The following is a 23,225-nucleotide window of genomic DNA, read 5'->3' on the forward strand; positions in this document are numbered from 1 at the left end:
ACAAGGAACATAGCTAAACAGAAGATATTAATTCCACTATTATATATTATAATAAAAATTGTAATTAGTTCTTCCAATATAATACTATATAATAATTAATTACCTTGATTTAAATATTTGTCATGTATCTTATATAATTACGTATGCCAATAATTGAATCAGAACCCGAATTAAGAAGCATCAAGTGCTCAGCAAAAGTTTGAACTTTATTATTTAAGAAGATCCAAATTAAAGAGCTTAAACAAATAAAGGAATCAGTGAGACAATAGAGACAAGTTAGCAAGAAGAGGTCTTCTTATTTTATTATTTTACTATACATATGAAGAATGGATTTTGGAACGTTAATTAAGATTAGTAAATTAATTGTGGGGTTAACCAATTTTTTTTTTATTTTTTTTAGCTACTGGAGATGTAACTATTTGTGGGATTTCGAAACAAAGTATTTGTCTTTTGTGTTGTTTTTTATTATTATAATTAAAGAAGAATTTTGTCCATTTTCTTGAAATTTGCTCATTTAAGGGTGGAAGAGACATATTTGTCTCTAGACTCTAATTATTGTGGCACTAATTAATTACAAATACATGTCATTAGTCATTAATTAACTTTGTTGCAAAAAAATACATGACATATTTTTAAATTTTTTTTAAGGTGAAAATCACTGTACAAACTACTAAGCATCATCACCACCGCCTGTATTCCAATTATGGTAGAATAAAGCTTTCATTCTGATCCATCCAATGGCTTGCAACCAAATACAACCTTTTGAGGGAAAATTCGATGCTGCCCGTGCAGGCAGGGCAGATCCAAGGGCCAGAAAATTTCTGGCCCATTTTATTTTATTTTTTTAAAAAAATTTCACCCCCCATGATTGAATCTTGACCCTTGATTGGGTGTGGGGGCACTGCCCCCACACCCAGGATCGACTTTACCCCTTTTGAGTCACTAAATAATTAAAGAAACAAACCATTTTAATCACTAAAATTATGTACACTCAAACACTCGTGGGTACAAAAACTAAAGGTGAACTTGGGACGCAGATTTGAAATCTATAGATTTTGGTTAGTTTGTCTGTTTACAATGAAAAAACAGATCAAAGTTTAAATATATGTCTTATTTATTTACATATTAATAATACAAAATAAAATGAATTTCAAATGATACAATTATTGAGTGAACTTGAAATCAGTTGTCTTATTAACATGAAATAATATATAAACATATAAATGATGGATTTGAATTTTATACTCTTCCTTCTCTAAATAGCAAAAAAACATTTTGAAATCTATGACTTTTGAAATCCATCAATCAAAACGCAACCTAATACACTATATATTTCACTAATTAAATTAAATATGTGTAATGTGTTTAGAGGCATTTAGGGAGTGCTTTTGCCACAAACTTTATTTTTAAAAAAGTCCACGGTGTTTGATAAATAAATGATTATAATATTAAATTTTTACAAGAATTACTTTCGTCATAACAAAATCAACATTCAACCATCTTTTGTACTTCGATCAAATTAAACAAAAGGTTAACGTGAAATCCGAGTTTTAAAAATACAATGAACTGATTTTTTTTAAGCTAAAAGCTAATAATCACTTATTTTTAATTATTACAAACACTTCTTTAAATATATCTCGACACCAACAAAACCATTTACCCTATCGATTAATGTGATAAACAAGTAGAACAGTATGAAAATATATATTTATATATATAATTACTACTAATATATTACTATTCTATATAAATATGTGAGTATTAATTGGATCTTTTATTTTTTAGAATTTAATTATTAAGATGAATCGAATACATTAAGGGGGGTGTATTCAACGTGGGAAATTTATTGACTTTTGTAGATTTTAAAAATCTAGAGGTATTCAATCAAGACTTTTGCATACTCTATAGAAGTCTTGTGGTATTCAAAATAGACTTTCATGGAGTTTTAAAAAGTCAAGTGATATTCAACATTGACTTTTATAAACTCTATAAAAGTCTACAGGTATTCAAATTTTCCATGGACTTTTAATAACTCCATGGAATTCATTGACATACAAACATTAAAGCCTAAGGTACAACTACAAATGGTAAAAAATTGTATTTGGTTCACCTCAAAGATTTGAATGGATTTTTAAAACTTCTCTCTCTGTCGCTTCACATCACATATCTTCATATCTTCTCTCCTCTCATCTATTTCTATTACTCTCTCAAATTTTCGAAGTGTATCTCTATATATATTTTCATCTTTCTTTTTCAAATTTTTCATTTTTTGACTGATTGTTCATTTAATAATTTTTTATTTTAATAACACGGGGAAATTTTGAATTATAGAATTAATTTTGTGATTTTTAATTTATGATTTATACAAATTAATGTAATATTCAATAATAATAAAAGATGATCAAAAAAATGTTGTTTAATTCTTAATAATTGAATAGTTTCGTAACAACAATGATTTTTACTTCATTTTCGTATTTTTAATTAATATGTAAGCTATGATATTTTTATACAAAATTATATTCACACAATAATAAATAATATTATTTTTACATTTATATTATCAATTTAAAAATAAGATTACATGTTAATCAATTGATGTATTTTAAAAAATTTACAAACATGCATATAAACCCACATATATATACATGTAAGGATTAAACGATTTAACTTTTAAATAAGTAAATTTATTTATTAATATAAATATTAAAAATAATTTCAAATTGAATATGTTATATATGTCAATTAATTATTAGTTCAAATAAATTAATAAAAAATCACATGTTATAGTTAAGTACAAAATTTATAAAATTCTATAAAAAAAAATCTACAAAAGTCTATAAAAATCTTGCAAAAAAGTCTACATAAATCTGTTTATAAATCTGTGAGATTCCATAAAAGTCAATAAAAATTTATCAAATCCATAAAAGTCAATCATTTAAAAAAGTCATTAAAAGTGATCAAAACTCTGAATTGAATACACCCCACTAAATTTAAATTATATAGCCCGACCCGTTGCAGGACCGAACATTCAACGTAACGTGGGCTGACCCGATTGAGTCACCAAACGCTGTCGTTTAAACCCATGCAACTCTCAACTCTTTAACCTTAACCCTAGGGTTTCGGGCGGCGCGACCGTCTGTTGCAGAAAGCACGTAAGGTACGTACTAACCGCTACCATTTTCTTTGTATTTATGTGTAGAGTAAAGGTTTTTCTGACTGATTCATTTCTCCATGGTCACTTCTTCGGATTATTTGAGTCGAAAGTTCAGATCTTTAAGTTGAAAATCTTTTATATTGTTGGTCTGTGTACAGATCTCAGGTTGTCGTTAAACGAAATTATGTTTTTTCCCGTTGTGGAGGAGAATTTTGATGAATTGTTAATTTGGTGCTACCGTTTTAATTTCTTGGTTCGAGGATTCTTTTGTATTTATATTGTTATTGTTTTATATGTTATTTTTCTTATGGGAGGGGAGTGGTGGAGCTCTTAGTTGCAAGAATTCGGGACTGACATGATTATTCACAATTTTTTTTAAACTCGTTATCGAGCAATGTTGCTCAGAGTAGAACTCCTGCTGTCTGTATCCATGAATTTCATCTGAAGAGCTGGATTTAGAAGATTTGAACGTCCTTTTTGGCGGTTCCAAATTAAATTACGCAACCAGTTTTCGGATCTCGACTCTGTGGAGTTGTAGATTGAATATTTTTCATATTTTTTTAATAGTTTTGCAAGTGAAGGAGTGAGAATTGATGAATTGAATTTTTCTCGATTCATCATCAATATAAAGTTTTTGCTTTCCCCTTTTTTGGAACAACTGCTATTTCTTGTTCGAACTTATGATGAAAAGCTAACTTTTTTTAGAAGCTTTCAGAATGATGAGGGGCATATTTTGTGGGAATCTGGAGTTTGATGCTCACCAGTCCGATGTTGAACGACTTTTCAGAAGATATGGGAAGGTTGATAGGGTGGATATGAAATCTGGTAAGTTCACATTTATTTCTACCCAAAGATTTTAGGAATTTACATATAAAAACAGAATGCTTTACAAACTCAGTCTGCAGCTGTACTTGGTGGTCTGCACCACTGGAACTTAACTGGTGAAAAATTTGAGGGGGCAAACTGTTCTGGCCACACTGTTTGGTTTAAATGATAGTAGTAAATGTTGTTCATGTTCTGTTGGCAACTCTTGTCGAGTAGATTTTCCATAACACTGAATTCATGTAGCAAGAGTGATGGACGATGATTAATGAAGTGAATTTGATGGTATGCATTGGTATCTTATGCTTCCCACGTTGGCTGAAAGGAAAAAATAGCCTGGCATTTTTACCTTCTAAAGATTTGCTTTTTGGTGCCTGGACAAGGAAGCTTTACAGATAGGACAGTTTTTGTTGATTAAATTCCCGTTATTTTTGAAGAAATCCTTATACTGATACCTCAAAGGATAAACATATTTTTTTAAAATAAATATTATATGAATATTTAATGTGTTTATTTTTCTAAAAGGGCGTTTTTGCTGTAGTGAAGCCCCAAAGCTCAATAGTTTCTTTGATGCAGGATTGTTTGGATATTCCATGATCTTCCTGGATGATGGATGGTTCTCTCCGTTTATTTTCTGGCTTGTGCCCAAGATACATGTTATTGTGTTTGTTCAAAAGAACCAATATGATCTGCCATTGTCATACCATCCCACACTTTCCTGAGACCTTTGCCTTTTGCATTCCTCATGAATTTGCCCAATCTTCAGTTTCCGACATGTTTCAACATAGATTTCATGTTCATTCCGGATCCTGTGGCAGGTGTTGTGTTTCCTTCATAAAAATTTTCCCCTGCTCTCTTTCTCTCTCATTTGCAGGGGTTTTGGATGGTAACATTTGTTTAGTTACAGTATGTTGTAATTAATTGTATCCATTCGGAGGCATATTACCGTCACCTTTTGATGAATGTAATATTTTTTTATCTCTCTGCCTATCGAGCATCATTCTGGTTTGGCTCACTTCTCTTCTCTCTTTTTACTTTCTTTCGATTTTATAGGCTTTGCTTTTGTCTATATGGAAGATGAGCGAGATGCAGAGGATGCAGTACGAAAACTCGACAGGACAGAGTTTGGTAGAAAAGGACACCGACTTCGCGTCGAGTGGACTAAGGTATTAGGACGCTCCTCGAGGTTGTGATGATATACTTCATAGATCTACTTCAATTGGAGTTATATCTGATCGAGTTTTCGTTTTTCTATTTCATTAGCATAATATCCTAATGACTTCATTGAGTTTGAACTGTAGCAAGAACGGGGTGGCAGGAGGTCGTCTGATAGCTTGAGAAAACCTTCAATCAACACAAAACCTTCAAAAACTTTGTTTGTCATCAACTTTGATCCCATCCATACCAGGACAAGCGATCTCGAAAGGCATTTTGAACATTATGGAAGGGTATCAAATGTGAGAATCAGAAGGAATTTTGCATTTGTGCATTATGAATTGCAGGAAGATGCCACACGAGCATTAGAAGCTACTCATATGAGGTTCGTGTGTAAAATGATTTTTTGTTGATTATGCTAGTAGCTTGAAGCAATGTTGCATTTCTGTGGATCCGGGTCTTTCTTTCATGTGGATTTGACGTTTGCTGCAATTTCGCTTTAATACTCACGTTCTTCTTTAGGTTCGTGTTTTGCAGTTAATATACCTACTAATTTCACTTTACACGATGGTTGAAATGTTAGGGAGAAAAAATAGGCTTTGGTGGTGTTGTGGAAAGAAAATTAAAAATCCCAATATTGGTCTTTTGTGATAATATAATTCATTGGTGTGATTTCACGTGCTTAAACTATTTCACAATTCATGTCGTGAAGCAATATAAATGCTGTCACACCTGGGGATGTGCCCAAAAAACACTCTGCCTGAGATTCTCAGTTGGGATCATCCGACTTTGATGCAGTAAATTCATGGATCGAGTAATTTCTGTTGAGTATGCCATTCGAGATGATGATGACAAGAGAAATGGATACAGCCCTGATAGAAGAGGTCGAGATTTGTCCCCTGATAGAAGAAACTATGGTCGGGGACATTCCCCAAATGACTATCGCAGGGACAGGGATAGCCCTGATTACGGACATGGATCTGTTCCAAATCCTAGATCTGAACGGAGGGAGAGTCCTGATTATGGCAGGGCAGAACACCCAGCCAAGGACAAGTATCGAAGGTTAGTATTTTCTCTTTCTTTATTGTTTTGAACATTGGATTCATTGTTCTCGTAATCTTGATGTTGGTCAATAATAATGCTTGTTGATAGCCCTGATTACGGACATGGATCTGTTCCAAATCCTAGATCTGAACGGAGGGAGAGTCCTGATTATGGCAGGGCAGAACGCCCAGCCAAGGACAAGTATCGAAGGTTAGTATTTTCCTTTTCTTTATTGTTTTAAACATTGGATTCATTGTTCTCTTAATCTTGATGTTGGTCAATAATAATGCCTTTGTTCTTTCACCGATCATTCAGCCGTTCGCCTCCTCGTGAAAGATCTCCATCTCAAGAATGAAGAATCTATTTGATTTATTCGGAAACTTCAGCTGAAATTACTGTGTGAGAGTGGACGGTATTCTGGTTGAATGTAGTAGTATGTAGCCGGTATTGGAGATGAAATAACATTTGTTTTGTAGTGTGGTCTATCGAATTGAATCGTTACTCATGTGTCTGAAGTTCATGATTCAGTCATGTCTCCTATGGTGATGCTGTCATTTGTTCCAATTTGACCACCTCCGGCTACCAGTGACCACTGGCGTTCTGGGTAAAATGACTGTTGTCCCCAATGTACAAGTACATGTCTGCATGTTTTTTTTTCACTGTCGTCTGATACATTGTGTCGTATTAAAAATGGTTTAGCCCTGGGATCAAATCAAAACCTCTCGTGATCTCACTAAACCCTCCTCCTCTCCAATACTCCCGGATATTCGTCAGGTGTCTCTTTGTTATATTCATTTGCTCTTGATTTCTTTGTTAACAAAAGTTATATATCTATTGATGGTAATTTATACAAAAATTACTTTGGTTGATTAATGAAAAAGCAATTTTCGTTGGATAAATAAGGCTTTTAGGCATAGTTTGGTACGTATAATAGGATAAACATGTGATATATAATATAAGGATAAGTTAAGGATAGATAAGATGTATGATATTATATTTAATGTTTCAAATGATTTTAATAAGAGTGACTAAATTTATATATTAGATTGTAATGATAAAATTATTTTATCATAATAAATTTTATAATTTCAAAGTTGTTAGAGTTAATATTTTTTATCTGTTCATGCGCTGATATTGTTTGTATGATTTGTTTATTTTTACTTAATTTTATATATTATATAATATGATAATTGAGCCTTTGATTTTGTGAGTCAAGTCAATATCAATTTTTAAAGTTAATCGAGCGATACTAATAATTTTATTGAGATTTATAAAAATTATTTATATAATTACGTCGAATTCATTTATATAATTATTATATTATATAATATATAAAAATAAATAAAAATATTATTTAATTTTAATTTGTAACTATTAAGCATAGATTTATAAAAATCATTTATTAATTATTAATCTCTCTTATCTCATATATCAAATTATACTTTAAATCATTATGTATCAGAAAAAGAAAAATAAGAAAATGCTTGAAGTATATGATTGAAGTAGATTGGGTTTATAATAACAATTTTAGAATTATAATGGACTGGAATAAAGTACATGGGCACCAAATTGGAAAGGAAGTGTCGATGCTAGCTGTGGGGTAGTGTCTCACAAGATCTGGACCGTTGATTTTAAAGAAATTGATGGATCTCGCATATGAATTGGTGGACCTCGTATATATGTGATTAAAAGTGGGTTTTTGATCTTCTTATGTGGACAGTGTCTCATGAGTAGGGTGAAATATTCCCCAAATTGGACCCTTGAAATCCTATCCGCAACCGAAATCTCCATTTAAGTCGATAATTTCTGAATTAATTTGTACTTTTTCTTGTGTTTTTTTTTTAAAAAAAAAAGTATAAATGAAATAAAGAAAAAATTCGAAAAAAGCAGAGGACCAAACAAGCCTTTTATCTTCTCGGCCTCTATCTAATCATCACCGCAATGATATGGTACACTGCCTTTGCCATAATACAAAATTTCCAGAAAAACATATTTTGAATTTCCAGACAAAAGGGCTCGTTGCAGGTCCCGGTAATGATCACCCCTGTAACTGTTTATATGTAATCTGATGCTGTACGTACAGTTTTTCATGTAAAGCTTGAATCTTTTACTCTTTGGCTATACATAAATTTACTGATATTGAGCTTCTGATATTTGGTGATTTTTTTGTTGTTGTACCGTGCATAATTGATTAATATACTGTTGAATCAAGTTTTATAGAGTAGCTCATTGAAGATTTGGGGAATCCAATTTTCCTCTTGCTGAAAAGTTGTCGAATATCCAGTTATTTGTTTAAGATTTTACACACGCAGCTTGATTTTTCCGAATGGTTGCGCTAAATTGTTATCATACTTCAAAGTTACGACCAAAAACTTCTGCTCAGACTACTGTAAAGGATTGTCTTTTCTTCCCTATATTTGACCTCTTATATTGATGACTATATATTGGGATTAGCATAGTTTTTCCTTTACTAAATGATGATATATGTCTTAAAAATTGAAAATGGAAATGGAAAGACTGAAATGTTTTATCATCTGGACGAAAAATTGTGGCTGATAGATTGATAAAAAAAATGATTGGATGTTCTACAAAAGGGATTGTTTATTTAGTGATTGTGGCACCAATGATTAATCTTTTAATGTACAAATAATTGCTTTGAAGATAGGTTCCAGTAGTTTGTCTCATACCTTCGATTCGTCTAGCTTTTTTTTATTTTCGTTGGAGTAAAATTGCTTAACTGCTTATGTGGTGTCATACAAATCTCTGATATAGCCCGATTCTAGAATTTTTCTGGCAAGGTACTGCCAAATGTATATTAATTGATTTGGTAGCTGGATCTTTTAGGTTCATCGATATAAAACATGAGTGCATTGGATGTCACCAGAGCAGAACTTGCTCTTGCTGTTTTGTATCTGAACAAAGCGGAAACCAGGGATAAGCTATGCAGGTCAATACAGTATGGTTCGAGGTTCTTGAGTAACGGGGAGCCAGGAACAGCACAAAATGTTGAGAAATCAGTCGCCTTGGCTCGAAAAGTTTTTCGTTTGTTCAAGGTCGGCACTTAAATAGGTTTTCTAACGGCGATAAATTTTTATTGTGTTTTCATTTCTGCTTCTTTAACTGTAACTTAAGTTTTTCTGTTTATTCATATTTGTTCCGAATTGCCAATCATGTCTACGCAGCAAGCTCAAACATGCATTGTCTATGGTCTTGACCAAGTTTCTCTCTCTCTCTATGTTTTATAGTTTATCAATGATCTCCATGCTCTCATTAGTCCAAGTGCTCCAGGAACTCCAATTCCTTTGATTTTGTTGGGGAAGGTATTTACTCAACTACGTTTGTTTGCTGAATCCTTCTTTTTTTTTTTTGGGTGTCTTAACGTTTTTCTTGGTGTCTGCTTCAGTCAAAAAATGCGCTTTTGTCAACTTTCCTGTTTCTTGATCAGTTTGTGTGGCTCGGCAGGTCAGGCATTTACAAGGTATGGAATAAACTTCGTATTGTTTACATTCTTAGGAAAATTTTTTGTGTAAGCAATAGGTTTTCACATGCAGAACAAAGAACGTACTGAGTTAATCGGAAGGATCTCTCTTTTTTGTTGGTTGGGCTCTTCCATCTGCAGCACTTTAGTTGAGGTATGATGACTGCCTTCCGTCCCTAGTTCGATAGTTATACTTTACAACTGTGCCGTCCAATTTTTAGATATATGAATAATGAATTTATGTGGTGTGCTTATTTCTCCAGATTGGTGAAATTGGAAGGCTTTCGATATCAATGAAGAATCTAGAGAAGGAACTGAAGAACACTAATAAATATAAGGTTAGCTACTGTTACATGTCATTTAACACGCCAGTCATTTAGATTATATTCTCTTTTCGGGGCTCTATGGCCTCGTTGTTCTGCAACGACTTCTAATTATCTGGCAAGCTATCATATTTCTTGTGACCTTCCTTTCTCTTTTGCATCTTCATCGCAGAACGAGCAGTATAAAAGCAAGGTTCAAGAGTCGAACGAGAGATCTCTAGCCTTTGTTAAAGCAGCCTTGGATATAGTGGTTGCAGTTGGCTTGCTTAAACTGGCACCCAACAAAGTCACGCCTCGTGTCTCAGGCGCTGTCGGATTCGTGAGCTCTCTTATCTCCTGCTATCAGGTATTACCTGTCCTTTCCATGCTTCATGAGCATTCTTAGGTTCCACTTACTCATCAAATATCATTTCTTGTCCCTAATTATGCTAACAAAACCCTTTCATGGTACTGGGCAGCTGCTTCCATCGCCGCCGAAGTCGAAGACTACATGAAGGATGGCTTAAGTTTGTCAGTAGACAAAAAAATCATATGTATACTCGAATGCTAAATGTCAACTTCTGTGTGTATAATAAAGGAAGCTGGCAGATAAAATTCAAGCATATACCTCGGAATTGAAATCAAGTTACATTGGCTTAAAGATAAAATATGTATGCAAGCTGTTTTGGTTATATATAATTAGCCAAGAAAATGCACAATACAGTGTATTTCACCAACGGTTTTGAGTACCATAAGAGAAAATGGATATAGATTCATCAAAAAATTTTATTCGATTCAAATCGTACTTAAAATCATCTCTCAAAAATGGAGATTGAAATATTCCTATAGTATCTGATGAAATTATATCAAAATTATATTTTTTGTCGGTCATTTTAGTTGTGGGCATAGTTGGTGAATAACATAACAAAATTATGATATCAGTTATGATATGTTGTCCACCAACTGTGCTCACTTCTAGTGACCTATTGAAAATTGTACATCAACTAGGTGAATGTTACCTAAATGATAGATAGAGAGGTCAACACGATTAATAAATATTATATCAAAATTATATATGTTAGTTATGTAGGATAAAAAAATGTAAGAATGATTGTTCCTTTGTATCCCACAAACATACAAATTGTTCACGTTTTATACGAGAGACATTAAATTCCACTTGTGGCCTTGAATTTCATCTGACTCAGCTCCACGATGGAAATTTTCTTTATTATATTTATTTTCAATGCCAACTACTTAGTTTCTTGTCGCCTTCACAATATTCAAAAGTCCACTAATTAAGCTCAACTTTTTGTTTAATTCTCTTTTGTGTTTTCCAATTTGTTTTTTTTCAAAAAAAAAGATAAAAACTTGTATGAGACGGTCTCACGGATCGTATTTGTGATACGGATCTCTTATTTGGGTCACCCATGAAAAAGTATTACTTTTTATGCTAAAAGTATTACTTTTTATTGTGAATATGAGAAGGGTTGACCTGTCTCACAGATTATGATCCGTGAGACGGTCTCACATGAGATCCACTAAAAAAAATAGTGATTTGGAGGTCCGAAACATTGATCAATTTGGTGGTTAAATTAATAACACACCCCTTTTCTAAAGGGAGAGAAAAAGTGCATTATCAAATAAGAAGAAAGGAAAATATAACCAATTTTTCAAAAAAATTAATCATATATTATTCTCCTAAATTCGCGGACCACAAAATTTGGATAAGACGATATTAAATGCTGATTTTATATTCATGCTTATCATCGTGGCTTGGCACGATATATTTCAAAATTTTAATTTCTTATATATATATATATTGCAAAAATATATATTCTTTAATAATCCCAATTCGATGTATTTTATTTACACCATTTAAAAATTGTTATTTCCATAAATAAAGAATTTTTGTTGTTCAATATCCTAGGTACTTTTGTCCTATCCAGCCGTAGCAAATGTTTTCAAATTAACTACAATTTTGATTTGATAATGATATTAGATTAGGACAAAAACTTGTGTGAGACGTTCTCATGTATCGTATTTTATGAGACAAATTTTTTATTTTGATTATTTTAAAAAATATTAATTTTTATGCTAAGAGTATTACTTGTTATTGTGAATATCAGTAGAATTGACTCGTCTCACAGATAAAGATTCGTAAGACCGTCTTATAAAAGACCTACTCTTAGGTTCAATTTATTGTCATTTATTAAAAAGATTTGGTTAGTAATTAGATAAATAATTTAGGTATTAAATGTCATATTTAAAAAAGGATATAGAAGAATATATATAGCCATTAATTAAAAGAAACGAAAGAGTGTCACTTTATTTATTTTCCTTTTTCAACGTTAGCCAACTGGACTACTAATTTTAGAATTTTTTCTCAACTTTTATCGCACGTCACTTCGGACCCATTCACTTCTACTTGCATATGAGAGCGTGGCAGCACCTTCTCATGCTCGCACCCGAGAAACGAATGCACGCTCCCTAATTGCGCGTGACATTATGACACACGTCATACTATACTGGATAAGAACATTTCCACATCCATGTCAGCATTCCAAACACAAACTGATTCCGCCCCTCTGCGCTGACATTCTCTGCAGTTCACTCCGATTTTCGCCATAAATTTTCGATTTAAATAAATAAATATTTTCACGTCGTTTGTCTGAATCAGACATTCATATTTCATACTATACTGGATTTAAATAAATAAATATTTTCGATATTGTAAATCATGACTTTTCGAGTTTTTTTTAATGATTTTTTTTTTCCTTTCAAAAAAAGTTTGGCGAGATATTTTATTATCTAAATTATGTTAAATTGGGTGGAGTTGTTCTAATAACTCCGTTGAATCTACGCTTCAGTTCGATTTATACTGAATTTGAGTATCGTATCTAATTGGAATCGATTATATTAATTTACTTGGACTTGATTCATTATTGTATTCTTATTGAATTTTGATCTTGATTTTTCTAAAAAAAATTATGGCATTTGAACTATAGTTTTTTCCCCTTTAGTTTAATAACAATCGAATAATTATGGCTGTTTTAGGCCTATGGGGTCAGGCTGGATGACAGCCTTTGGTGCACGTATTTAGAAAAAAGAAGAAGAAAGAAATGAAAGGATCAAACTTGGGAACTGCAGGAAGAAACCGTAGTGAGTTGATTCCCCGTAAATAATATATAAAAGCTCAGTTCTTTTCTTGATCCCTTTCTCATTTCTCTCTGGAAGACCGATTCTTGAAAATCTTCCATCAATCCGAATCTAAAGAAATGGGCGCCAATGCGTCTGCTTTATCGGGTGAGGAAAACGGGCCGGGGCCACTACGGAGGACCGAATTGGAGGACATCCCGGAGTCATGCATGGCCCTGATCCTGTGCTACTTGGACCCCCCGGAGATCATCAAGCTGGCAGGACTGAATCGCGCTTTCCGGGCGGCGTCCTCAGCTGACTTTATATGGGACCAAAAATTGCCATCCACTTACCCCTTTATTCTCAGCAAATTGACGCCTGATCAAGGAAAGAGTATGATGGATATCTACATCAGACTATGCAGGCCGAATCCCATTGATGGTGGCACGAAGGTGGGTGATTTCTTGTGGACTAAGTTTCTTGGGGGTTTTGGGATGTGAATCGGTACTAACTTGTGCTTTTTGTGAAATCAGGAAGTTTGGGTTGACAAGAAAACAGGAGGGGTCTGTTTGGCGATTTCTTCGAAGGCAATGGCGATTACCGGAATTGATGATCGGCGGTATTGGAATCACATCCCGACTGATGAGTCTAGGTGGGCTTTTCCTGTCAAATGTGTATGATAGCATGGAACTTTACACGAGAATAATTCGATTTCTTTTTTTCCAAATATTTGGTTCTAAGAGATGGATTATTCCGTATGAGGTCTTCATTAACTAATTTCTTTAATTTCTCTTTATGTAGATTTCAAACTTTTGCCTACTTACAACAGATGTGGTGGCTGCAAGTAGATGGAGACCTCGAGTTCAAACTTCCAGCCGGAACTTACAGCATGTTCTTCCGACTCCAACTTGGAAGAATATGCAAGAGATTGGGCCGTCGAGTATGTAATTCAGATAATGTGCATGGATGGAACAAAAAACCTGCACATTTTCAGTTGACAACACATGATGGGCAGCGTGCTGAATCCCGGTGCATATTGGATAACATAGGAAACTGGTTACATTACCACATTGGTGATTTTTTTGTGAAGGATCACGATTCATTGACAAAGATCAAATTTTCTTTGACTCAGATCGATTGTACTCACACAAAAGGGGGCCTGTGTGTAGATTCTGTTTTGATATGTCCCGTCAGTTTAGGAAAACAAATGTTTTCTGTTGATGGTCAATTGTGCAAAATGTTTTAGTGTACAGATTATGAGAACCGATTATTTATCTTAGTGGCTAGTTGTAACGATGCAAGGCCTATCCTTATTGTTACAGCAACCAAAATACATGTTTTCATTGTTTTGACAGCGTAAACATTGACGCTGGACAATCGGGGTAATTATTGCTTTCCGGCAATATCATTCAAGGACTCGCTTTTTGAGGAGCAGAATTTGTATATGAGTAATACGAGGATCTTATTTACATAAATTACATACACATCCCTAAATTTTGTTTCAACTCACAACTTTTCATCGAAATTCATAATTAACCGTCTTTTCTGCGAGAAAATGTGAAGATTATTGTTGAGCAGCACTGTTTATCGCACAAACACCATCTTCAGTAACTACTTGGAGTGCAACCTCTTGTTTTTGCAGTATTGGAACAAGTTTAGAGTTGCTTCGCTTCAGGGCACTGCGAAATGAATGAATTCTTGAGTTGGCATTAGCCTTAAAACCCGACATCTTCTGAAGCAAAACTCCCTTCTTATGTAGATCAACGAGTTCTGAAACTAGCAGGCATGCCAATGTAACAAAACCTGAGAAAATAAAAAGCACCGCAAAGGTTTTCACTGTGACTGTAGTTGGGGAGCCAGGGCTTCTATCTGGAACCAAACATGTTGCATTACTAATCAACTGTTGAACAATCTCTTGAATGGCGTTGTTTTCGGTCAACATAACTATGGCACGCGAGACATCAGAAACTAAGGGGGAACCTCTGGGAAATGCCTGCACATGACAAAAAAAAACAAGATGTGAACAATATGTTGATGCAAACTGTGAACGTAGCTTCTTGAGTCGACAGATGCTTACAAAAGCGAAGCCTTCGGTTCGATAAGTTGGCTCAATTGTCATGTATTTGCCACAGGTTTTCGACAACAAGAGCCTAATGTGGGGCACAACATCACAATATGCTGAGATGCCTCCATTTTCACTTCCCAATGTTAAATTAGCTTCACAGGCATCTATAGAACTATAATTACGTATATTTGATTCGAGGAATCCTAAATTTTTCAGGAAACCAAACAAAAACGATCCTTCTTGGCACCCAACACGGTATCCCTTCGCGATAAGTTGATTCACATCTGGAACAGTAGGTCGAAGACTCTGTACTACGAGTGTTGATGATAAGCTGGCAGTAAGAGTTGAGTTCAGCAGGCATGCGACAGAAGACCATGCCACCAAAATTAGACAAAGCAAATTGGCATCGAGTCCTTGACCTACATTCGAAATAAACCCTTCATCAGATGAAAGACGCTAGAATTAAGACAAAAGTGCAATGCTAGAAAAGAGTGAAATATATGTTTTCACCAGGAAAACATGGGAAATAGCAAATCATGCCAGGATGCTGCCCAGGTGGTTCCCTGGCATTAGAGAGGATCCTTCTTCCAAGAATCCAAACAGCTAGAGCACCAGCAAGATAGAAGACAGCAGCAGTCATCCACAGTTGTTTACTCAGCAGGGTAAAAATGGTAAACTCGTTATTCGCGTCTTCATAAGCAATAGGGACTATACAGCTCACACCTCCTTCAGCATATGGCATGGTGAAGTCTGCGTTTATGGATCTTTCATATGTAACAGTAATGTCTCCCATCGCAGCATCAAATTGCTCCTAAATATGAACCCGCCAAAAAAAGGAGAAACAAACCGCGAGCACGTCAATTTTAATTCTCCTTAGGAAACTCAAAGTTTAAAACAAATATCACCTGCTTAGATACTTGATACACGAGATCATTATAATTCCCGGCTGCTGAACCATTTGTATTGAAGAATCGGTAGGGGACATATTCGAGAAGTACAGCATATGGTAACGCGGCCATGACAGACTCAAACACGTGTTTGTGGTATCCGCTAACTTGCACTGCATTAGTTGTAGGATTAAACTCCAGTTTCAAGAATTCGTTAAAACCTGGTTTTAGTGGTACCCCGACTCGCAGGTGTTTACCACTTACTGGCATTTGCCATCCTTTCGGAGCAACCGTTAAATCCCCAGGCCATATGATACTCCTGAACTTTACCTTTGAAGTAAAGTCAGAATTGGTATTATTCAAGTTTCCTTTCGTATGATTTTCAACATAAGGTCTCCAGGTGGCCACCTGTCTCTCATGATTTCCATCAAAATTAACTATCTGATACGATGTCTGCTCCAACTGTCCCTTTACGAGCTTAAATTCTCCAGCAAGACCAGTAAACCTCGTTTCTAACAATGCTTGGCGAAGTTTAGGACCCGTGTCTGAACTGTCTATAGCAAAAGGATTAGCATAATTGCCACTGTTTTTGTTCTTAACAAGATTTGGTTTAATGCTTCCAACGCTTTCCGCTGCCATAGCAAGAGCCCACAAAGTATCATACGCCCAAAGCCCAAATATAGTAGTCTCAGTTACTTTCAAATCCGAATTTTCCCCAAACGTCCTGATCCATCTACCAGAAAAAGATCGCAGTTCTTTAGACTTGGGGACTGAAGGTTTAACCCCAAGAAACCCTTGCATGGATTCAACAACTTCGGAATCCATCATATGAAATAATTCTGTTAGCCCACTCGTGACAATCCAAGCATATCCAGCACTGATCATTTCTAATTCTCTCAACTTTAGAAACAGCCTTGTTCCAAGAAACTGAGACGCGTGCACCACAAACACTCGAGTCTGCATACCCATCATTTTGTACAGTTCTTGGCTTATGAAATCATCAGACGCTGATTCCGGAATCACGCTTCGATACGAAATTCGAGCATGGACATCGTTCAAGGCATTCGACAGATAAGGGACGATACCATTACCATAATCCGTGTCTTCATTAATAACGACAACTTGGTTCCATTTGAAGGCCTCAATGATCGAAGCAATAGCCTGGACTTGATAAGCATCGCTTTGTGATGTCTGAACGTAAAAAGGAGCTCGAGGAACAAGAGAAGGACTCGTAGCAGAAAAAGAAATAATGGGCACACGAGCTCTATCTCCGAGATTCATCACAAAGTTGACCTGTGCCGAGTTTTGTGGACCAATAACGGCATCCACGCTAACATGTTGCAGAAGATCAATAGCTGAGAAGGGTTCGCATAAAAGTACAAAGCACATTAGTTAGACCATACGTTCTAAATGTGTGAACGTATTTAAAAGATAAAACCGCATATATATATATATATATATATATATATATATATATATATATATATATATATATATATATATGATCGTGATTTAAGATCGAAGAAACCAATCCACTCTAGTTCAAGATTCAAGATTTTTAATGCGATGGCTGAAACTTACCTGCAGCAGCAGCATCAACGACACTTTCATTTGAGTCTTTGAAATGGAGAACCAGTCTAGTCTTAAAGTCTTTGTGAACCGAATAAAAATCGGTAAGAGCCATGGATATGCAGCTCTCACCTATACGCCCCACGGTAGAATTCAAATCAAGAATGACACCAACGTGAAAATCAACTATGCTGCTGTTGCTGGAACTTTGTGCAGCACGAAGAGGAAGTATGAGAAGACTTATAATGAACAATTTAAGTAACAACGAACCCATTCTTGAAAAACAATCTTACCACTAAACCTCGGGAATTAAGCAACTACTTATTGTATTTATACGATAAATCCCACACACAAAAAAAAAAGGTTGCTACTTTTCAGGAACTGAATAAGATAGTTCATAGAAGGGATGTAGCAAAATATTTTGAAAGTAGGACATATATAGTTGTCTTTAGCCGTAGTTCATAACCAAGGCAGACTTGAGTGATTTCCAACTTTTATGTATCGATTCATGCAAAAGAGTTTTAAGGGAAAATCATTTTACATTTTTGCTCACCCATATTATTACATCTCAATTTCATTCATGTATCTTTCGATTTTAAGTAATTTTAATATTTTTCATGACACCAATACTTCAATGGTGTCACATCAGCATCTCATCATAAAATGACTAAAAAATTACCCCAAAAAACAAAGATTTGACGGACTAAAAGTAAAAATCGACAACATAAATAACAAAAAAAAATCAAAATACAAACATACGACACAAACAAAACAAAAACAAAAACAAAAACAACAAAAAAACCAAACAAGCAGTTTTCTCTCTTTTTAAAATATCTACAAATAAATAGTATAACTTGAAGTTTTCCCTTTTTGTCCCTTTTTCTTTCTCAGAATTCATTCTTCTTCTCAAATTATACTTTACTATTTCAAACAGGAAAAAAGAATTAGAATTCCAATTGGTGAAATTTTAAACTAGCTACCAATGTCACGTCCACGACTTATAAATTTATTGAACGAGCCAAGGGGGATTGATTCAACTATGTTGGAAATCCATTTTAATTTGATATCATCTGCTTGGATCCCACGGCATATAAAAGCAAATTATTAAATTTGGTTCGGCCTGTATAATGCACTGTCTAAATAAAATTCAGAAAAATCAAACGTTGAATACGCGTAAATTATTTATATTTTTTTAATAGAGAAGAACAATGAGAAGCCCAGTCCGTCGCTTCTCAAGAAGGATAAAAACCTAGCTCCTAAGATAGGAAATATTACGGAAAATAATTTTATAAGTTGATTTATTTAGTTTTCTAGGTCGTCGGAGTTTGATTTCAGTAGAGTTTAATAAGTGGTTTCTTTTACTTTGATTTTTTTTAGATAAAATTCTGACTTGGTGGCAAGAGAAACCATCTCGCCGGATGATTTTTTTCCCTTAATTTTCTCCCTAAAATATTCGTCTATGTTTTGATGTGTGATGCCTCATGACCAGTGGCGGAGCCAGAAATATGGCTCCGCCTGAACTAAAATTTTAAACTCTATAATTTTTTAATATATTAAATTGATTTACTCGGACTAATATCATTTTATTTCAAAATCATTTAAGATTTACATATAATTTTGTTAAAAAAAAATTGGGTCACCCGGACTATAGGAGCCTTGGCTCAAGGCTCCGCCCCTGCTCATGACCTCGAGTATTTGACTCCTATAACAATTGAGTTAAACTATTTATGAAACTAACTTGAATACAAATAGTAGTTGTTATGTTGGCAAAAACTTGTGTGATACGATCTCGCGGGTCGTATTTGTGAGACGATCTCTTATTTGGGTTATCCATGAAAAAGTATTGATTTTTTATGCTAAGAGTATTACTTTTTATTGTGAATATATATGAGTATGGTTTACCCGTCTCACAGATTAAGATCCGTGAGTCGGTCTCACATGAGACTCATTCTGTTATGTTACAGAAGTCTGTTGTGCATTCGTTCTTATACAGACCTGAACAGGAAGTATAACAAGACGAAGATATCTTGCTTGAATATTTGTGAAAATAATTTTAAAATAATCTCAATTGTTGCATATTAATGTGAAAAGTAAATAAACTTAAGTATAGATGACATTATTCATTTAAATAATTTAGCTATAATTTTTTTTTCTTTAATAACCATCTCTTAATTTGTTTATTATTTAATATTTATATATTTTTAGTTATTCAAAATATTTTATGTAATATCGACAATGAATAAAATTCCTATAATACACAATTATATATACACATTGAGTGAGTCTCATGTGAGACCGTCTCACGGATCTTAATCTGTGAGACGGGTCAATCCTACTCATATTTATAATAAAAAGTAATACTATTAGCATAAAAAATAATATTTTTTAATGGATGACCCAAATAAGAGATTCGTCTTACAAATACGACCCGCGAGACCGTCTCACACAAGTTTGTGTCATACACATTAAGGTCACTCAAAGTCAACCCTAACCCTAGTCAAAGTCAACCCTAACCCTAGTCAAACTATGCCCCAAGTTGAGAAAAGGACGTCGACGGCAATTAAGATACCAATTAATCAAATCAAAATATTTTAAAAGATAAGAAACTTCCGAGAAATTGGGATTGGCAGCAACATATCACAATTGCAAGAATAATCCCTTTCCAATTATCTATTATATATTAAATGAGAAGTGTGTCATTAATTCTGGGGTCTCATGTGACCTCCACTTTTAAATTATTTTTGGATTGCTCCTCTTACATTGAAGTCACTCACTAATTCTATAATTATGATATTATCTCGATTTTAATATAAATCAAATTAATTAAAAAACGACGGTATAACATGACCGTCACTTTGAAACTTATTGATTCTGCTCCATCACAAGAAATTAGGATTAAGCGCGTAAGTTTCAAAGTGGCGGTCATGTTAAACCGTCAAGAAATTTTCTCCATCACAAGAAATTATGTATCTATCAGTGGTTATAAGTGCGTAATTTCTAGTTTCCTCCTTACAATAATTGGGATTCGAAAGTTGCTTTCAGTGCTTAAGCCAGTCAAGATTTCTAACAAGCTAAAGACTTTTGGATAGGATTCAGATTCGGTCTCAGATGCCATTGCCTCGGTCTTCGTTCTCATCTCAACTATTAAAGCCATTTATTCAAAAATTTAAATAAGCAGTAGGAGAAATGAAATATATCTTTAGTTCATATCTAACTAGTCGATATCACTATGAGTCTTGTATCTATATACATCAGGATCCCCATTCATGGATCTCTCGGTTCGAGAAATCAAGATAAGAGGATCGAACCATTTCTTCTGACTCTTTGAGAATAATCAAAAATAGAAAGTGTTCGATTATAACATGAAACGTGACTAAATTGGTCCTAGTTAGAGTGGAAGAAGGGAGGGGATTCTTGAACGCAGAAAAAAACTTTTCCATGAGTTGATTGAGGTCGAAGATATGTTACATAAAATTGATCGTGGGACGATCTCACATGAGTTTTTATAAAATTTTAAATAAAAAAATAAAATATTAAGCACTTGCATGAGAGGAGGCATCCAGAATGCGGTTGAGTTACAGAAAATGGGCATCTAAATTGTTACTAGAGCACATTGTATTTAGTAAGGAAAGATTGAATAGGAAAAAATGGATTTGCCTATTATATAAAATGATAAAATAGGTCAGACATGTTATATACATTGTGTAATGAATCATACATAATCCATATAAGATTAATTCAATTTGGAAAAAAAATCAAGGGTCATTCGTATTTTGCGACATAAGATGGGCAGCATGCTGAATCCCCATGCATATTGCTATATATAGATTTGTGTAAAGAGTTTTGGTGTAAAGATTTTATAACCGAACACTTGTTGTTATATATGTATGAAGTAATTACCGATGATAACGACACGACCTCTCTTTTTTAGTTATGCAGTGGCCCAATTGTCAAGGTTTGATCTTTCTGCTTTCTGCCACGTGAACAGCTAGCCAAGACAGTCTAGGCCATTGTTGCTTAACAACTAATATTATTCAAGTATCCACTTTTTGATGAATAGGCTTTGTACAAGCTTGAGTTATATATATTAATCTTTGACTCGGTTTTGTACCAGTTGTTTTAAGAGATTCGTTTTATTCGAGTGATGATGTTGTTTATATGTTTCATAGTTTCAGGAATAAAAGCTAGTTCCAGTACACGATTATTGTTGTTTCCTTCATGATGCGATCCTGGTGAAATGGGTGAGCCGGGTCGGGAGCTCCACCGGATCTGCTATCAATATAATGATGGGAATAAGAGCAATGAGATATATCTCCGTAATATGGCTTCAGCTGTAACCTGCACACAATGAAAGGAACTCGTGAATGGGCGCCGGAGGGGTGTCCGGCGTGACCACTCCGATGCTTAAGTCAGCAGGGTACTCAAGCAATAAAACCAATGTAGCCAAGTGATGGCTGTGTGATTGGTGTGAATGAATGAATGAATCCCCTTCAAATGTGAAGAGAAAACCTGGTATTTATAATATGAGGAGTAATGATGACCTCGTTCTCCGTGCTACCTAGCTACTAATTATAGTAGGACGGCTGAGCACACCCTATATTCTGACATGTCAACTCATCGGCACGGTGTCAGAGATGGGACAGTCGCCCACATCCTATTCTGTTAGTATACTCGAGTGCGGTGCTCATACCGAGGTGGCCGAGTAGAATGCCTCCCTGGAGATTTATACAAGAGCCCGGGCCTATGACTGCCCGGAGAGTCGAGCATGGGCTTGCACCTGCCCGGCTCCAGAAGAATCCACCTGCAGACTTACTCGGATTTGGGAATCCATTTGATATTCCGGGTCATCCATGACCCGGGCTCTTACAAGGGTATCATCACACATCCCTTAAATAGTCGGGCTAGAGTCATACTCGCTGTCCCGATCAGTCATGCTTGGATTCCCAAAGAGACAATCGATTTTGTTCTATAAAAGCATCGGGGGCTTCATGTCTCCTAGAAATGAGAAGAAATGCCGGAGTATCGTGCCTCATGGACTTGAGATAAGATGCCGAGGCCTTTTGTCTCTCGGACTTACTGAATAACCAAGGTGCGGAGCCTTGGGCCGGGGAGCAGGTCCCGGGACTTGGAATGGTCGAGGTGCGGAGCCCCGAGCCAGGGTACGGATCCCTGGACTTAATAGATAACCAGGGTGCGGAGCCCTGGCCTTCATAAATGGTCGAGGTACGGAGCCCCGAGCCAGGTTTGAGAACCCTGGGCTTATAAATAACCAAGGCGCGGAGCTTGGGCCTTCATGAATGGTCGAGGTACGGAGCCCCGAGCCAGGTTTGAGAACCCTGGGCTTATAAATAACCAAGGCGCGGAGCCTGGGCCTTCATGAATGGTCGAGGTACGGAGCCCCGAGCCAGGGTGTAGTGCCCTGGGCTTATCAATAACCAAGGTGCGGAGCCTTGGGCCGGGGAGCATCTATTGTTGCGACGCACGTAAATTTATATAGATTTTCTGGAAAAGAGGCAATAAAGCAATAAAAAGCAATAAATTTCTCATTACATAAAGAAGCGGCGAGCAATTATGTCATCCATTACAACAGACACAGAATCTCGCCATTCTGTTA

At 35.1% G+C, this 23,225-nt stretch overlaps 4 protein-coding genes and 1 long non-coding RNA gene across 13 annotated transcripts; 3 read left to right on the plus strand and 2 right to left on the minus strand.

The window, feature by feature from the left end:
• The first annotated feature begins 3,032 nt into the window (after nucleotides 1–3,032).
• LOC140809206 (serine/arginine-rich splicing factor RS40-like) lies at nucleotides 3,033–6,843 on the plus strand. 7 transcript variants are annotated; one of them, XM_073166713.1, is made up of 7 exons: nucleotides 3,033–3,157; nucleotides 3,870–3,979; nucleotides 5,030–5,142; nucleotides 5,278–5,516; nucleotides 5,930–6,193; nucleotides 6,284–6,385; nucleotides 6,491–6,843. In XM_073166713.1, exons 2-7 carry the CDS (start codon nucleotides 3,871–3,873, stop codon nucleotides 6,528–6,530), a joined length of 867 nt encoding a protein of 288 aa, XP_073022814.1. In that variant the 5' UTR covers nucleotides 3,033–3,157; nucleotide 3,870; the 3' UTR covers nucleotides 6,531–6,843. The 7 variants fall into 7 exon arrangements, with proteins under 7 accessions (XP_073022814.1, XP_073022816.1, XP_073022817.1 ...); XM_073166715.1 differs by having other exon boundaries at nucleotides 3,042–3,157; nucleotides 3,863–3,979; XM_073166716.1 differs by having other exon boundaries at nucleotides 3,056–3,157; nucleotides 3,860–3,979.
• Nucleotides 6,574–7,030, minus strand: LOC140809207 (uncharacterized). Its single transcript, XR_012113083.1, has 2 exons — nucleotides 6,769–7,030; nucleotides 6,574–6,709 (listed from the first exon to the last, which is right to left on the minus strand). It is a non-coding gene; the product is annotated as an uncharacterized lncRNA (long non-coding RNA).
• Nucleotides 7,031–8,053: 1,023 nt separating this feature from the next.
• Nucleotides 8,054–10,674, plus strand: LOC140810113 (peroxisomal membrane protein 11D-like). Of its 2 annotated transcripts, none has more exons than XM_073167929.1 (8): nucleotides 8,054–8,206; nucleotides 9,020–9,228; nucleotides 9,421–9,495; nucleotides 9,579–9,653; nucleotides 9,727–9,807; nucleotides 9,917–9,991; nucleotides 10,149–10,322; nucleotides 10,435–10,674. In XM_073167929.1, exons 2-8 carry the CDS (start codon nucleotides 9,037–9,039, stop codon nucleotides 10,468–10,470), a joined length of 708 nt encoding a protein of 235 aa, XP_073024030.1. In that variant the 5' UTR covers nucleotides 8,054–8,206; nucleotides 9,020–9,036; the 3' UTR covers nucleotides 10,471–10,674. The 2 variants fall into 2 exon arrangements, with proteins under 2 accessions (XP_073024030.1, XP_073024031.1); XM_073167930.1 differs by lacking the exon at nucleotides 8,054–8,206 and adding an exon at nucleotides 8,224–8,248.
• A 2,237-nt stretch (nucleotides 10,675–12,911) lies between these two features.
• On the plus strand, nucleotides 12,912–14,616 carry LOC140809878 (F-box protein PP2-A13-like). Its single transcript, XM_073167647.1, has 3 exons — nucleotides 12,912–13,542; nucleotides 13,624–13,742; nucleotides 13,892–14,616. Exons 1-3 carry the CDS (start codon nucleotides 13,231–13,233, stop codon nucleotides 14,334–14,336), a joined length of 876 nt encoding a protein of 291 aa, XP_073023748.1. The 5' UTR covers nucleotides 12,912–13,230; the 3' UTR covers nucleotides 14,337–14,616.
• A 38-nt stretch (nucleotides 14,617–14,654) lies between these two features.
• Nucleotides 14,655–18,143, minus strand: LOC140809877 (glutamate receptor 2.8-like). Of its 2 annotated transcripts, XM_073167646.1 has the most exons (6): nucleotides 17,964–18,143; nucleotides 17,624–17,906; nucleotides 16,061–17,397; nucleotides 15,666–15,966; nucleotides 15,168–15,574; nucleotides 14,655–15,083 (listed from the first exon to the last, which is right to left on the minus strand). In XM_073167646.1, exons 2-6 carry the CDS (start codon nucleotides 17,883–17,885, stop codon nucleotides 14,655–14,657), a joined length of 2,736 nt encoding a protein of 911 aa, XP_073023747.1. In that variant the 5' UTR covers nucleotides 17,886–17,906; nucleotides 17,964–18,143. The 2 variants fall into 2 exon arrangements, with proteins under 2 accessions (XP_073023747.1, XP_073023746.1); XM_073167645.1 differs by having other exon boundaries at nucleotides 17,624–18,143.
• Nucleotides 18,144–23,225: the final 5,082 nt, after the last annotated feature.

The sequence above is a fragment of the Primulina eburnea genome, chromosome 13 (genome assembly GCF_022965805.1).
Source record: "Primulina eburnea isolate SZY01 chromosome 13, ASM2296580v1, whole genome shotgun sequence".
Lineage (NCBI taxonomy): Eukaryota > Viridiplantae > Streptophyta > Magnoliopsida > Lamiales > Gesneriaceae > Primulina > Primulina eburnea.